This window comes from Chlorocebus sabaeus, chromosome 24, assembly GCF_047675955.1.
Source record: "Chlorocebus sabaeus isolate Y175 chromosome 24, mChlSab1.0.hap1, whole genome shotgun sequence".
Taxonomy (NCBI): Eukaryota; Metazoa; Chordata; class Mammalia; order Primates; family Cercopithecidae; genus Chlorocebus; species Chlorocebus sabaeus.
In genome coordinates, this window is record NC_132927.1 from 39644794 (window position 1) to 39662672 (window position 17879).

Sequence of the window (17879 nt, forward strand, 5' to 3'; positions counted from 1 at the left end):
TCCGTTTACAGGAAATGCCTTCCTTTTTCTTCCCTTCTCTCATCACCCTTACTGTATCCATAACAGCTTCGCCCATTTATTCATTAGTTTTGCTCTTTCAGTTACGATTTCTTTACATTTGCTAGAGACAGCCCAAAAGAGTAGTTAAGACTTTGGCTCAGGAGGCAGACAAATTCGAATCTCTGCCATTTTCTTAGTTGTGTGGCCATAAGGGAGGTTACTTAGCCTCTCTGGGCATCAGTTTCCTGAGCTGTGAAATGAGGATGGTGACAGACTTTTCCTTGTAAAGTTCTTGTGACAATGAAATTAGCTCATGTACCACAAGGTCCAGCTCAGCAAATTATAGCTGTTGTTAAATCCATGAGCCCTCTCAGATATATCTACAGCTGGGAAGATCTCTTTGCCTTTATCCCTTCCAGTTACTTTCTATCTTATTCTATAACTTGTCCTGCCCCAACTACAACAACATGGAAGAAGTACTAGGTTTTGTTTTACTTGATTAGTTATTATGTTTTCTTTTTTATTTCTTGTCAGACTCTTGTATCTTCTGTACATCGTTGATAAATGTCCCTGCTTTTAAGATAATAGGTTTTAGCTATTATAAAACAATCAGAAAAGTGTTTTTTCAGTTTACACCCTCAATCTCTACTTTTTTCTTGAAAATAAGTCATTTGGGTAGAACACACTCCAGATTGCTTGCACGTGTATCTAAACAAGGAGCCTCGAATCCTGAACCCTCCCAGACGGCTTCTAAATACTTGACTGTGTAGGTCATTTTGCTCCAAGGAGCAGATGAAGTCGCTGCCGTAAGAAGGGCCACGTTTCCTTGAGACAATTTTTCATTTCACATCTTTGAGGACACAGATAATTTTTTTAGCAGTCCGGCTGTGCTTTTTCCTTGAACCAGAATGAATTCTTCTCCAACCCTCAGAGCACTTGACACATGGTAACAATACCTACCTCAAAACTGGGTTCTGTTTCTCACACATGTTTCCCAAATCACACCCATCATCTGATGACTACTTTTTCTATCAGCACAACATAATGTTATATTAACCCGGTTACACAATAATGCCTTTATCTGCTATTTCATTACCTTCAGAAATGTCTGAATTGGAAGAGACAAGTTTGGGCTCCTCCCGCTGCATCGAAAGGCAAAGGCTGACACGCTGTCAGCTGCACTCTGGGGGCAGGAGGAGGCCGGAGTGCCCTGCCCCTCCTGCAGAACTCCAGGTGTGAGTGAGCTCAGCCCAGCTGTCCTGGAATTCCAGGCAGAATCGATCCTAGGCTTGGGATCCTTAGTGGAGAGGCGATCCAGATAGAAAGGCGCCACAGCAGTTTGTAGGTATTTTTCCAGACAAGCGCCACCACATTACAGTCAAGTCATTCAGTCATTCAGTTGGCAACACCGTTGCCGTTAGATTAATGTGCTCTTCACATGTGTTTGAATCAAGCTTTGAACACAATCCCAAAATGCAACAGAAGGCATTTCATCATGTTATTAGGAAAATTTTCTCTGCCCTTTATTCATCTCTTGTATCTAACTGTTTTTAATTATTTTAAAAAGTTATTAAAACCAAACCATGGTTAAAATGAAAGCCATAAAACAGATTTTCAACATTCAACATCTTTTTCTTTTGGTATTTTCCTTTGGCTCATACAGTAACCATTCTTGTCAGGAAAAAAATGTAAAGTGCATCACCTCTGTCGGAGAAGTTAGGAAACAGTCTCTGGCCCAACCAAAACCACTTGATTTGATGCTTAGTTTTCATATTTGTGGCCTTTGAAATAAGTGGGCAATCTCATTTCATTAACTGTCAACTTGACCAGCTTCTTACAGAGCTGAGTGATAGGGGTCACAGTTACTGTCACAGAGCAAGGAAAAGAACATGTATCAAGAGACGCAGATTCTAGGTCTATTTCTTTCACTTGCTAGTTGAGTGCGCATAAGCCATTCATTTTACCTCTCTGGGGTTATTCCTGCTCTCTTCTAAGCTAAACCACAAGTTCATTTAGTCCACATATTGCAAACTGGCTGGCTGCTGCCACATATATCCCACATCAGTGTCTTGCTTGGCCCATGGTAAATATTTCATAAATTGGTAAATATTAAATTAAAAACTCCAAATTTCCAACTCCTCTTGAAAAATACAAAAATGGGCAACAGTAAACCAACATCACCACTTGGAAGCTGATAAAACGGCACACTCTAGAGGGGCATGTGCTTTACCGCCCAGCATAGTCCCCACCTCTCCCTACTGTCTTGCGCCAGCCCCACTTTATCATTTACGTAAGCTATTGGGCATAATAGGCCTATGATTTTGCTACCTTGTTTTAGCCACTTGTCTGCTGTGGTTTCCAGGAACTCACCATTTAGCCAACCTCTTGTGAATCTGCTTTAATTTTACAAAGTGATTCTTAAAATGTGAATCAAAAACTAAAGCCATTTCTCTAGATGTCCTTAATAGTAAAAGGCCAACATCACGTCACTGACTCTTCCTGAGCTTATGAACAACTGAAACCGCAGGTCTTCACAAGAAGCTGACTGCTAAATACAGTCTACACTGGTCTGTGATTTTTAAATGAAAATCTATAGTTCTGGCCTGAATTTCTATATTTCTCATGAGGGGTTTGTGATTATCAAACACACTGTAGTATGAAATCATCAGAATATTTAAAATGAAGCCCTATGCAGAAATACCTTATCATATATATAGACTGTACACTGACAAGGAGGATGTCTCTGGCATTAAATGTCTTTTATAATTATTGTTACATGTTTTAGTGGGGTTTTTTTTAAACTTTTTTTTAAAAATATGCCTTTTAAAGTATGTTAAGGCTGGGTGCAGTGGCTCACACCTGTAATCCCAGCATTTTGGGAGGCTGAGGTGGGCAGATCACATGAGGTCAGGAGTTAGAGACCAGACTGGTCAACATGGGAAAACCCCATCTCTACTAAAAATACAAAAACTAACCCGGCTTGGTGGCACGTGCCTGTAATCCCAGCTACTCGAGAAGCTGAGGCAGGAGAATCACTTGAACCCAGGAGGCAGACATTGCAGCGAGCCAAGATAGTGCCACTGCACTCCAGCCTGGGCAACAAGAACGAAACTCCATCTCAAAAATAAATAAATAAATAAACAAATACATAAATAAAATGTTAAAACTAAATAATAATGCCAGTTGGATATTACCTTGTTGAGGTATACCTTAAAAGAGGTACATTTTAATCAAGAATGACCTACAAAACCATATCATTCACTCCCTTTCTATCTGCTTTATCAACCAAGCTGACACTTTGCCTTTTATCATACCAAAGGAGATACATTTCACTTATACATGATTTACACATTCTGCCTACAAATGAGAGGATATGAAAAATAAGATCATGCACCCCTGTTCTTCACAAAACGTATTTAAATTATATCATTGGTTTTGAATTGTCTCCTAATTTTTTAGATCTTTATATTTTTTATATTCTTAGGAATAAATGGCTATGGATCAATTTCAGGACGTACTGCTTTCCAGAAGTGATCCACAACCATTTATTGCTAATAAAGGAATGTAAGAAATACAAAAATACAAAAAAATAGGATAACAGATACAAATTGAAATGCAAAAAAAAAAAAAAAAGGCCAAACGTAATCCAAACCACCCCACAAGCTGTTTGTAGGACAGGCAGAAGTGAGTGCTTGTCTGGGCAGTGAGCTGATACCACTGTGGTGTTCTCTTTTTTCTCTCTCATGCCTTTCTCTCTTTTGCGTTTAAGATCGGAGCGCAGTGCTACTTGGAATGCTCTGCTCTGACTCAGAAAGGTCTCAAAGCGGTTTTTGATGAAGCAATCCTCACCATTTTCCACCCCAAGAAAAAGAAGAAACGCTGTTCTGAAGGTCACAGCTGCTGCTCAATTATCTGAGGTTGTCCGGGACCTGCCTCCACCCCACCCAGGCATGAGAATGGCAGCCAATGTCTGCGGCCAAGCTCCAGCCAAAAAGGAGGGCACGACCAGAAAGGAATTCCCTTTGCACGGAGGCTTGCCCCTCCACCCTGTGAGCCCTCCCAACACAGCACACTAGTCAGCCCACTGCCACAACCTCCCTGCCAGCCAGAAGCGTCCGTACTGCACACTCTCTGAGAATGCTGGGCCTGGACTGCAGACAGTGCCGCTGCTGATCATATCAAAAACAAAGTCAAAGGCCATCTTACATTTTACACATCCCCAGCTCTTGAATGCGAAGCTGATAGGAAATCACCCCAGGAAACCCGAAAAAGAAAGTTGGTTCCTCTCTTGGTGGCCTTACTTGATGTTTTACAAAACTTGGGACTACAGTACTAACCTTTTTTTCTGAATCTGCTGTTCTACCCATGTGTCTCACATTCATTTGTATTATTTCAAGAAATGTACTAATTTCCAGTTTACTCAGGCCTTACAAATCCATACCAAATTAGCCTAAAGACAAGGCATTTTATATTCATTTCTATTTTCAGCATGTTTCTACCAAAGCTATTAGAATCAACACGTACCTCTGAATGCCTGATTATAAGAAGACATGAGAAGACTTAAAAGTTTTGGAAATTTACAGAGCCATGATTTTTGAACCTGATTGAAAGAAAACCATCTGAATTGTTGCAGGTCCACATTTTTGCCAAAGATGCACTCTACAAATGCTTAGTAGTGGCCTGATTTTTTTCCATATTATATTGCCATGACAAACTAAAAATGAACTGTGTTTAAGAATGTAGTATTTCTGTTTTTCATCCAAGTTGATTGGGGGAAGAATATGGCAGGATCCATCTTTTACAGTATTGTGTATTCAGTAAAGTGGACGTTCCTGCTCCTCCCTTCCCCCATTGCATGCCCTCTTCCTCCCTTGATTTCACTTTCTCTCATGCCCAGATCCTTTTGTTCCCCCCAGTTATAACCCAGTTATAAAAGAGAGATCTGAGCATAAAAATACATGTTTAAAAATACCTAAAGGTAAAGGAAAGTGTCTTAATTTTTCTATTTACTTCAACTGAAAGGCTTCTCAGCTTGCCCCATGTAAGTTATCATTCCATGTAAATGACATTTTCCAGTTGCAACTGGTACTGATATTGCATCTCTCTTTCCTTACTCATCCTCCCAAATGTCTTTGTGGGAGCCATATCAGTGGATACCAAGCTCTGTATCCATTTGTCCCCTGCCCTCCACGATGTGTGACATAGAACAGGGACTTTGGTCCTGGGAAAGCAAAAGCTCGCAGTAAGGAATCCTGTGCCAAATCATGTACAACAATTCCAAACCTCCAGGAATGTTTGTATCATAGAGCAAATTACTTCCTGCCTTTTCATTAGCGCCTATCAGGGCTTCTAATTAGTCTTACTTGCTTATAAGTGCCCTGGAATCATCCAGGTAGGAGCTTAATTTTTTGCAATTGCATGAGCAAAGTGCTTCTTAGTAGTATGAAATTACAACAATTTTAGTTTAAGACTTTCCAGATTCAAGCTCCCACTGTTGGAAAAAACCAGCCTTTCTAATCTCTTCTGCTACTAGAGTAAGCCCTTAAGAATTGCGTGATAGCCAGGCACAGTGGCTCACGCCTGTGATCCCAACACTTAGGGAGGCTGAGGTGGGTGGACCACTTGAACTCACGAGTTCGAGACCAGCCTGGGTAATGTAGTGAGACCCTGTATCTCTATAAAAAATTAAAAATTAGCCAGTTGTAGTGACACACACCTGTAGTCCCAGGTACTCAGGAGGCTGAGGCAGAAGGATCACTTGAACCCAGAAGGTAAGACTGCAGTGAGCTGTGACTGTGCCACGACACTCCAGCCTAGGTGACAGAGCAAGAACCTGTCTCAAAAAAAAAAAAAAAAAAAAAAAAAACCCTACATTTCAAGTACTATTTCCCTTCTCTCCCATCTAATTGCTAAACATTTTCTTTCATATGCATACACTCTACTGACTAGAAAACGGGAGTTTTAAGTCAAAGCTTGACATTTAGAGAAAACAAGGACTTTCTGCCTTTATAAATGGAAATCAACTGTGTATGAACTATAACTCTGCAGAGGTGATGAACTCATCCTTTACAAACAATAATGAGCTTTTAGTCCTGTAATAAATGAAATGTTACTAGGCAGTTTTGTTGCATGATTGCATAGTTACATCTTGCTAACGGGCCACTCGTTTCTCATTGATGTGGATGAAAAATTGACAGCAGTATGTTTCCAGGTGTGTGCACTCGACAGGCAAATAGCTCCCCAGGTCATCGCTCCCCTAATGGGCCACAGGAAGTAAGCTGATCATGATGGGGAGATCACTCTGTCACCCAGAACCAGCAACTGGATAGAGACTGTGGTTAGTGTCTGGGTGGAGCGCAGGCTCCCAGGGGTCTTAGGAGCTAATTACTGAATAAAACAATCAAAAACAAAGCAACCTAAATAAGTTAATGTCATTCTGCCAAATTAATCAGTTATTCCTTGTTTCATGGCAAGATCCAGTTTGTTTCACTAAAAACTGTTTTCTGCTATAAGATTAAACTGTATTCTGAAACCGAAGATAAGAAGAGACATAGAGGTCAGGTGCAGTGGCTCACGCCTGTAATCCCAACACTTTGGGAGGCAAAGGCAGGTGGATCATGAAGTCAAGAGATCGAGACCATCCTGGCCAAAATGGTGAAACCCCATCTCTACTAAAAATACAAAACTTAGCCAGGCATGGTGATGGGCACCTGTAATCCCAGCTACTCAGGAGGCTGAGGCAGGAGAATTGCTTGAGCCCGGGAGGTGGAGGTTGCAGTGAGCCGAGATCATGCCATTGCACTCCAGCCTGGGCAACAGAGCCAGACTCCATCTCAAAAAAGAAAAAAGAAGAGACACAGAAATTTGAAGAAGGATCATTTAATGGTCCACACCATCTTCCAAAGTCCAGAAGTGGCAGCTGATATCCATTTGAAAGTAGAATCCTAGCTTTTCAGAGCTAGACAAGGCCTCAGAAACTATAGTTCAATTCCTCATTGTACCGATGATAAACTCAGACCTAGATGGGTAAAAAGAGGTGTGTTGTAGCAGTGCTGTACAGATCTGTTTTTCTGCTTCCCATACAATCCTCTTCAACCCAATACTACAATGTATTCATTATCACACATATTAAGCTGGAGTTCTGTAGCCGTGTTATTAGAGTTGCAACTGTTTATCCTATAGATTCCAGCCACATTTTAAACATATAACTTCATGTAGTTAGGCCACTAAAAATAAAGTAATCCGTCAAGCTAGTAATACACTAGAGAATTTTACCTACATACTAAGGTACCTGAAATCCACAGTATACGGCAATTTAACCCCCATCTAATAATGGCTCAATCAAGTAGCTAAACATATTGATTTCACTCGGATGGTTGGTTGGTTGGTAGAATGAATGGACTCTTTGGCTATTTTGGGAACACAAAGGACAGGACACAAGTCAAAGCCATGTCCACAGTAAGAAATCCGGGCTGATTTCTGCCAAGAAAAGTTACAAAGAATAATTACTTGATAACGTGGGTAAATTTTGACATAAAAGAAGTAATGGATAAAAAGAAAGAAAAATGAACAATTGCTGAAGACAGTAATTACAGCAACCCTAAACCAGAAAGCACTAAGCCGGGAAGCCAAAAACTAAGTCATACACATATGACAAGGTGCAGGGGTTGGTCCTGAGACTTCAGTGAGAATATGTCCGATCAGAATATGCAAAGAACCATTTGGAAGATTTCTAGTTCATAAGAGAAGTATCAAATGAAGTGGATGTGACCATATGCAATTTGGTATGACATGGTAGTAAAAAAGCAATCACAACTACACTCACAATTTTAGGAGAAAATAAAACTAAATCCAGAATTTGAAGCCAACAACAACAACAACAAAAAAGTCATTATTTAGGGTATACGTTCCTGTGGGCAGTACCTTGCAAAGTAGAGCATCTTCAAGAAGAAATATTTGACTTGAGGTAAGGCTTTCAAGATTGCCGTATTACATTCATAAAGGCAAACTCATCCTTGAGACCAAAGTGACAGAAGATTAGAAATTAAGGCTTTGCTTTAAAGAAATGTTGACATCATGCTGGAAATTATTATCCAGCCACTTACACGTTTGTTTTTAAATCCATCCCTATGTTTAGCTGCCAAAATGCAAACTGTGCATTCTCTCTCAACAGAGGGCGCCACAGGTCACCAGCTATTATTCTCCCAGGAGTCATTGAGTAGGCTGCCCAAGTACACATAAGGAAACTCAACAAACTATTTTCATTTCAGGGACCATTAGAAACAGAAAGGAAAAGAGAAGGTCAGGGAAACTTAGTTTCTAACAAAGGAAGTGAGGCACTTTGAAAAAGAAAATATTTAGAGAACAGAGAGGAAGCTAAACCCAAACACCCAAAAGGCACAGCTGACGATTATTCCAGGAAGTTGGTAACTTCTGCATGGTCTCTAGAAGCACAGGAAGAAAAGGACTGTTAGCGTGAAGAACACTCGATGGTTCTAGGTATCTAGGTAGAGTCAGTCAACAGGGCCAACCATGTGATAATCCTGGGCAATTCCACCTCACAGTTCACTAAAAAACAAGTGAAATCCTGGGCAAAGCCTTTTGGGTCTTTAATAGTAATGGAGGACATCACCCTCTCACTTTCTCTGCTTCTACACAGCAGGCAGTCAAGGAAAGCTTGCCAAGAAATATGAGTGAATAAATGATTTTGAAAGTTTCATTGAGCAGGAACATGAAAAGGATGATTTGGGGATAGCTGGAAGGATAGTTACTTGTATGAATAATATTTATTCATCTTCAGTGAGATATTTCTAAATAGAAAGATTGTATTTAAAATGTACAACCACAATAACAGAAGAAAAAAAATGCGAGATAAAGCAACAGTTCATAGTGCCACAATGGTCAACAAGGACCAGAAAGGAAATTAAAGCACAAGTTCTACTCAGCAGCACTTCAGCCATCAGAGGCTCTGCCGTGCTATTTTGCAGATCTCTTTCAGTTAGGGGAGGAATGAGTCAAAGAGGGCTTGGCTGCTCTGTGAAATGGTGACATTCAAGTTCAACAATAGTTCTTGGCTTTGAAATTCCACTACAGGAAATTAGAGTAAAATATGCACCATTAATCTTGGTCACGATCTATTTTTTTCTCCTTAGAGGATGTCAAAAAACTAGGGTTCCTTCAGTGTGTGCGTGTGTTTTAAATATGTTCTACTTTGATAATTTCATTTTGTTCTATGAGTTCTGCAGTGACTCAGAAGCTCCATGATACTATAACTGGAGTAATTTTGTTGTATTTTTAGCCGTGTTCTCCAAGCCTCCCAGTATATGCTGTGATCTTTGCCGAACAGAATCTGATCAGTGTTATACGGGAAATGATGTGTGAGGCTCTACAAGGAGAGGGTCTCCAGGGCCCACACCTGAGTCATGCCTTGAAGTAGCCTCAGCACACTTAGCCTTCCAGTGATTCTGTGCAAGTCAATCTCAATCTCAATCTTTTGAGCTTACGTTAGTTCTTTGGGGAGAAAAAAAGATAGAAACAACTTCTGAATAGGGCAGTATGTTTGGGGCAGCTTTGTGAATACATATCTAAAATTACCTCCATTTGCCATTTTTTAAATCAATTTTTTTCAAGCAATCAGATTCTTTTCTCCTACAGGAGCTGTGGGCAAGAAAGCTAATGAATTCTACATCCTTCTCATCACCTGGTTTAAATTGTTTTCTGCTCTGAGTAAACAGTAATTACTGTTTAAGTACATCTCAGCAGAATCGTATCCCAATTGCAACAGTTCATGTTCCTCCTAATGTAATCTCTGCAGACGAAATGATCGTCAAGGGAAGTGGGCTGGCCTGCTCACAGCATGGCGTACTTACAATCCGCACCTTATGTAACGGCGATTCTGTGTGCCTGTGTCATAATTATTGGAATATTATTTTATGCGGGTTTTTTTGTTTTTTGTTTTGTTTTGTTTTGTTTGAGACGGAGTCTTGCTCTGTCACCCAGGCTGGCGTGCAGTGGCGCAATCTCGGCTCACTGCAACCTCCACCTCCCGGGTTCACGCTATTCTCCTGCCTCAGCCTCCTAAGTAGCTGGGACTACAGGCGCCCGCCACCAGGCCCGAGTAATTTTTTTGTATTTTTAGTAGAGACGGGATTTCACGGTGTTAGCCAGAATGGTCTCAATCTCCTGACCTCAGGATCTGCCCGCCTCGGCCTCCCAAAGTGCTGGGATTACAGGCGTGAGCCACCGCGCCCGGCCTATTTTATGCATTCTTTAACATTACAATTTATTTTGTGCCATGTTCTGACTTTTAAGTCATTAAATCGTCCTCTGTTCATATTTCTGGGTAATCTGAGGGTGTCTCCATCTGCCATTCCAGAAAATTGCCTTCCCCAGGCCTCTGTCAGAACAAGAAATTGTCCAGCCCCTTGTGACTCAAAATGTGGCCTGGGAACCAGCAGCGTCAGCCTTACCTGGGAGCTACCAAGGACTGTGGAATTTCAGGCTCAACCCAGACCTACTGAATCAGAATCTGCATTTTTAACAGGACCCCCAAGTGATTTGTGTACACAGTGAAATAGGGGAAGTACTGGTCTCTGAGATAACCAAGTTCATCATCAGTCTTTATATCCAAACAGATAGCTGCCTAGCAAAGAACCATCAACTTAGCCTGTCTCTCAGATGCTACCTTTTGAGTATTCCTTAGGCTAATATTTGAGCTGCTCACATTTACTGGATGAATAAAAGGGCTGTCAGAAGTCTTTTCTTTTTCTTGTCATGTGCAGCCCAGCTGCAGGAAAGGAATATGCATATTTTAGAATCAAAAGCAGAAAAGCAGCATCTGGTTTGCTAGATCTGCTAGATCTAAAGTACTTCTGTTCTGAAAGTCTTTTTCGTGTTTATTAGGGTGAGAAAAAAAATGCTCCCCCAAAATTATTTTCCAAGAAGGCATAAGAAACATCCATGGTACATGAAGTTTTATAAACTCACGAAATAAAGATAAAACAAATTTCTGAGGCATGAAACTTTTGGTAAAGTTTCTGTCTTCATTGCTTAAAACACAGAGCTCTAGATGACAGAATAAGGGTTGATTACAAACAACTTGTCCTCTAAACAGGACACAGACTCATGCCAGAGACTCGTGTTGTTATTGCCTTCAGCACAGATCAGAGTTTTATTAACTTTCTAAACATATTTTTACTAAACATCACTGGGGACCATGCTTTGTTCTCCCTGCCCACACCCCACCCTGTGTACAAGAGCCCTTTAAAAATTGTACACAACCATGTACAGCAGCCTATCAACTTATTCAAATCCTATTGTTGCTGATGAAGTTCTGAAGGCAAATCACACCTACCTTCAAACAAATCGAAAAAATAGCACAAGGGACGGGGCGCGGTGTCTCACGCCTGTAATCCCAGCACTTTGGGAGGCCGAGGTGGGTGGATCCTGAGGTCAGGAGATCAAGACCATCCTGGCTAACACGGTGAAACCCTGTCTCTACTAAAAATAAAAAAATTAAAAAATAAAAATTAGCCTGGCGAGGTGGCGGGCCCCTGTAGTCGCAGCTACTCGGGACGCTGAGGCAGGAGAATGGCGTGAACCCCGGGGGGCGGAGCTGGAAGTGAGCCAAGATCGCGCCACTGCACTCCAGCCTGAGCGACAGAGCGAGACTCAGTCTCAAAAGAAAAAAAAACAAAAATAGCACAAGGACCACCTGTGCTCTTGTACCTGCAAATGGCCTAGTTAATTTTCTCACTAGGATGTCAGTGATTCGGTCCCACAATAAGGACCTGATAGCACTATGCAGGTGCAGTCACTAAAGGCCCACCTCCTCTAGGAAGCACCAACCACCTCCCTCTTCCTGCAGCAGGCTTCACTTTACATTTGCAGACACAGGTCTGACATTAGGACATTCAATCAGGTGTTCCTCATGCTCCAGGCAACTGGAACCCACCTGTGTTCCAAGATTACCTTTCAACCGAAAAGCTTTTAAAGGCCAGGCACAGTGGCTCACGCCTGTAATCCCAGCATTTTGGGAGGCCGAGGCGGTTAGATCACCTAAGGTCCGGTGTTCGAGACCAGCCTGGCCAACATGGTGAAACCCCATCTCTACTAAAAATACAAAAATTAGCTGGGCATGGTGGCATGTGCCTGTAATCCCAGCTACTTGGGAGGCTGAGACAGGAGAATTGCTTGAACCTGGGAGGCAAGGGTTGCAGTGAACCGAGATCACGCCACTGCACTCCAGCCTGGAAGACAGAGAGAGACTCCATCTCAAAAAAAAAAGCTTTTAAACTGGAACAGTTGTCACCTCTGGGAGCCACTCCGCTAGCCAAAGCAGCTAACATTCTTGGGTTTCAGCAAATCCCAAAACAGAATCTTACCAAAGATTGTTTTCCTTTTTTTTTTTTTTTTTTTTTTTTTTTTTGTTTGGATGGAGTTTCGCTCTCATTGCCCAGGCTGGAGTGCAATGGCATTATCTCAGCTCACGGCAACCTCCACCTCCCAGGCTCAAGCGATTTTCCCGTCTCAGCCTCCCAAGTAGCTGGAATTACAGGCAGGTACCACCACACCTGGCTAATTTTGTCTGTTTTTAGTAGAGATGGGGTTTCTCCATGTTGGTCAGGCTGGTCTGGAACTCCTGACCTCAGGTGATCCGCCTGCCTTGGCTTCCCAAAGTGCTGGGATTACAGGAGTGAGCCACCATGCCTGGCCGATTATTTCTTTTTACTGCAAATGTATCCCTGATTTCTTCCTTATAACCACTGATACAAGCAGCCAAAAGGGCTTCTACCACAAGGGCCTGCCGATCTTCCCAAAGCCTGCCACAGCATGGCACTCCGACCCAGCTACTTCTTTCCCCAGGCCACAAAGGAAAGTCTATTTTATCCTCTTCAAAAAAAAAAATGAATGGGAGAAAACTGGTATCAACAATCCATTTGCCTTCAAGAATCCATTTACTTGTAATCTTAAAATGTTTAATTCCCAGTGCCTTTACTGCAATAGTAAAATAAATTCCCCATCCGGGATAAATAAAGGCCTCTCTGCATTTGAATAAAAACATTTCTACTGAATTAGGCACACTGAAATGATGAAGTGCTGAAGGAGAGAACCCTCCCAGCCACGCCCTTGCTCAGAGCCCACTCGCTTCTCCTTCCCTTGTCTGCAGCGTAGAGGTTGGCATGGGTACATTTATGGTACATCAGTTCCTTTCGGCTTTGCCCTGAAGTTGGCTCAGATTTGGTTAATGCTGAAATTTGCAGCTGACTTCAGTCGGACTTTGCTTCTCATTAATGAGTTGACATTGCAGTGGGGAGATGTTTCAGCATTTGCTCCTTGAGCTTGCTCAAGCAGGAGCCAAGAGCTGAACAAGATCTTCCTCTTAAAAACAAGTCCAACACATTTTAAAAGAATGGATAGTTTAATTCCACTCAGTAAAACTGGTCCCCCCAAATATTTTAATTTTGATATGCAGATTCCAAGAAGAAATGGAAGATGGGAGGTTCAAAACAGTCTGGAAGCTTCGATCATCGGACTTTGACGGCTCACTCCTCCATGTTGGGTCACTTGAAGACTTTTTTTTTTTTTTTTTGAGACAGAGTCTCACTCTGTTGCTTAGGCTGGAGTCCAGTGGCATAATCTCAGTTCACTGTAACCTCTGCCTCCCAGGTTCAAGCGATTCTCCTGCCTCAGCCTCCCGAGTAGCTGGGACTACAGGTGTGCACCACCACACCAGGCTAATTTTTGTATTTTTAGTAGAGACGGGGTTTCACCATGTTGGCCAGGCTGATCTCAAATTCCTGATCTCAAGTGATCTGCCTGCCTAGGCCTCCCAAAGTGCTGGGATTACAGGTGTGAGCCACCGTGCCTGGCCACCACCTGACAAATCTTTACATGAGCAACATAGTAAAGCTGAGAAAGCATGATCTGTTCATGTATTTCATGTAGAAAGAACTTGCAAATTAACAGGATAAAATGTTTAAGTGCATAATTCTGTATGTATATACTTCATTGAGATAATAACTATTAATAGTTCATCAATCCCTTATTGTGTGTGTGTACAGTTTATTTTCAGTAAATAAATGCTCTTTCAAAATATTTTAACTCATATTTGCAACTTGGAGATAGTCACATTTATTCCTTGCTTGTAATTCTTTGAAATCACCAAAAGAAAACTACTATTCTTATCTTGGTATTATTGATATTCTTTATTAAAGTAAAATGTTTTTTGTCTTTTAGAGAAAGTCTGTTTGGTTTTGTCAGGTGCGTGGGGAAGGAGGTGTTTGTATTTTTGGCTTTGTGTGACTTTCCAAAAGCCCCAATGGCTCACAATCAAGGTCAAAGCATATAACTAACTGTTCTTGTGTATCAGGAAGCCTTTATTTAAAAAAAACTCAATTATTTACTATGCTAAAGAAATTGTACAGCCAGAGGAAATTAGGGTCAAATATAAAGCCAAAGAGCTTGGAAAGGTTTATTTTATTTCTGATAATGAGGACCTGGAAAAGAGAATAGAATACTCCGTCTAAATTTCTTAACATTGGAGACAAATCCCTGCCTTACATTGCCAATTACAGTGCTTTGCACCTGCTGCCCTTGTTTTCTCATCCTTCCCTAGTTCTTGTCCCAGATATCACTTGCTCGGAAGGCTTCAGTACCCCCTTCAGACACTCTAGGATCACAACCACAAGCCTCTAAGCCTACGAGACTTCCCTGTACACAATTCCAAACAATCCTATTCATTAAAGCAAAGGATTGCTTGAGACTTGAGCCTGGGAAGTCAAGGCTGCAGTGAGCCAAGATGGTGCTACACTGCACCCCAGCCTTGGTGACAGAAACACTGTTTCAAAATCAAAAAGCTCCCATGGAAAAATAAAATTCCAGGAAATTCCCCCTCTTTTTACCATTTATTAGCTACAGAATAACACATTTTGGATTCTAAAAGACCCTCTGAACAAGTGGACTGCTCCTGCAGGACCCAGGAGACCCCCCAAAACTGTGAGTGCCCCAACTGTGGAAGGGGGAAAGGGAACCCCTCCTCTCCTGAACACACACCTGCACTGGAGAAGATGAAGCTCTGTTTGCTGGAGAAGTTTCCAACGTTACCAGGAGCTGAGTCAGTTTGGAGAGCCAAGGGAAATACAGGGGTACAGGAAGCAGCAGAAAGGCCCTGGGAGCTCGCTGGATCCCCAGGCAGCCCATTCCTGCATAGCACCACAGGGATCCATCAGGAGGGCGGCCAGAGAAGCAGAGGGTAAAACTCCACAGGGAAAAGGAATTGTCTAGCTGAACTTTGTAACAATTTGAACACGGTGAGAAGCCTCCTGGCCAGAACTCAGGGGAAGGTACAAATCAAAGGTGTCCAGACTCCACATGCAGGGGAAGAACCAAGCCCTTTCCTTTACTTTCGAAGCTGGGAGGCGGATAGCCTGGGGCAGGTTTTCAAGCCCATATTGCCCTCTGCCTGGGGGGCTGGGGGCCTGTTGGGTGAGCGCGGGCACAGTGGGAGTGAGACAGATCGTTTGGTTTGCGTGGGAGCTGCATGAGGCCTAGGATTGCTGACTTTCCTCCACTTCCCTGACAACCGGCAAGACACAGCAGAGGCAGCCATAATCCTCCTGGGTACACAACCCCAGTGGCCTGGGAATCTCACCCCATTCCCCACAGCAGCAGCAGCAAGACCTGACCAAGGAGAGTCTGAGCTCACAAATGCCTAGCCCTGTCCCCACCTGATGGTCCTTCCCTACCCACCCTGCCAGCAGAAGACAAAGGGCATATAATCTTGGGAGTTCTAGTGCCCCGCCCACCACTGTTCATCCCCATAATACCACAGCTGATGCTCTCTGGAAAGCACCAGCTTCTGGCAGGCGGTCAACCAGCACAAACATAGAACATTCAACCACCAAAGCTAAGAATCTTCATGGAGGCGAGATTTCCTTGAGAGGTGATTCCAGTTGGTTATTGGGGGTGGTGGGGAGAGGGGGGGGGGGGAGAGAGAGAGAGAGAGAGAGGAAAGAAAGAGAGAAAGAAAGAAAGAAAGAAAGAAAGAAAGAAAGAAAGAAAGAAAGAAAGAAAGAAAGAAAGAAAGAAAGAAAGAAAGAAAGAAAGAAAGAAAGAAAGAAAGAAAGAAAGAAAGAAAGAAAGAAAGAAAGAAAGAAAGAAAGAAAGAAAGAAAGAAAGAAAATTTATTCCAGGCAGAAGACACCACATATAGACAAGTAGAAGAAAGAAATTCAGAGCTCAAAGACAAGGTGTTTGAATTAACCCAATCCAACAAAGACAAAGAAAAAAAATAAGAAAATATGAATAAAGCCTCCAAGATGGCTGGGATTGTGTTAAACAACCAAACCTAAGAATAATTGGTATTCCTGAAGAAGAAGGTAATTCTAACAGCTTGGAAAACATATTTGGGGGAATAATCGAGGCAAACTTCCCTGGTCATGCTAGAGACCTAGACATCCAAATACAAGAAACACGAAGAACACCCAGGAAATGCACAACAAAAAGATCTTCACCTAGGTACACTGTCATCAGGTTATCCAAAGTTAAGACGAAGGAAAAAATCTTAAGAGCTGTGAGACAGAAGCACCAGGTAACCTATAAAGGAAAACCTATCAGATTAACAGCAGATTGCTCAGCAGACACCCTACAAGCCAGAAGGGATTGGGGCCCTATCTTCAGCCTCCTCAAACAAAACAATTATCAGCCAAGAATTTTGTATCCAGCAAAACTAACCATCATATATGAAGGAAAGATACAGTCATTTTCAGACAAATAAATGCTGAGAGAATTCGCCATTACCAACCCACCACTACAAGAACTGCTACGCTAAAAGGAGCTCTAATTATTGAAACAAATCCTGGAAACACATCAAAACAGAACCTCTTTAAAGCATAAATCACACAAGACCTATAAAGCAAAAATTCAAGTTAAAAAGCCAAAAAAAAAAAAAAAAAACAAAGTAGACAGGCAACAAAGAGCACAAGGAATGCAACAGTACCTCTCATTTCAATACTAACATTGAATGTAAATGACCTAAATGCTCCGCTTAAAACATACAGAACCACAGAATGGATAAGAATTCACCCGCCACCTATCTACTGCCTTCAGGAGACTCACCTAGAACAGAAGGACTCACAAAAACTTAAAGTCAAGGGGTAGAAAAAGGCATTTCATGCAAATGGACACCAAAAGTGAGCAGGGGTAGCTATTCTTATATCAGACAAAACAAACTTTAAAGCAACAACAGTTAGAAGAGACAAAGAGGGACATTATATAATGGTGAAAGGCCTTGTCCAACAGGAAAATATCACAATTATAAACATATATGCACCTAACACTGGAGGTCCCAAATTTATAAGACAATTACTAATAGACTTAAGAAATGAGATAGACAGCAACACAATAATAGTGGGGACTTCAATACTCTACTGACAGCACTAGACAGGTCATCAAGACAGAAAGTCAACAGAGAAACAATAGATTTAAACTATACCTTTGAACAAATGGACTTCACAGATATATACAGAACATTATCATCCAATAACCACAGAATACACATTCTATTCAACAGCGCATGGAACTTTCTCCAAGATCGACCATATGATAGGCCATAAAACAAGCCTCAATAAATTTAAGAAAACTGAAATCATATCAAGCACTCTCCCAGACCACAGTGGAATAAAACTGGAAATCAGTTCAAAAGGAAGCTTCAAAACCATGAAAATACATGGGAATTAAATAACCTGCTCCTGAATGAGCATTGAGTCAAAAACGAAATCAAGATTGAAATTTAAAAATTCTTCAAACTGAATGACAGTAATGACACAACCTATCAAAACCTCTGGGATACAGCAAAGGCAATGCTAAGAGGAAAGTTC

At 41.7% G+C, this 17879-nt stretch overlaps 1 protein-coding gene across 1 annotated transcript in view; it reads left to right on the forward strand.

Moving 5' to 3' along the window:
• Positions 1 to 6119, forward strand: part of RHOJ (ras homolog family member J) — a 104522-nt gene extending 98403 nt beyond the window's left edge. Inside the window, exon 5 of the mRNA XM_007986915.3 lies at positions 3770 to 6119. Coding sequence (XP_007985106.1) covers positions 3770 to 3916 — 147 coding nt within the window. The 3' untranslated portion in view covers positions 3917 to 6119. The remainder of the gene's footprint in view (positions 1 to 3769) is intronic.
• Positions 6120 to 17879: the final 11760 nt, after the last annotated feature.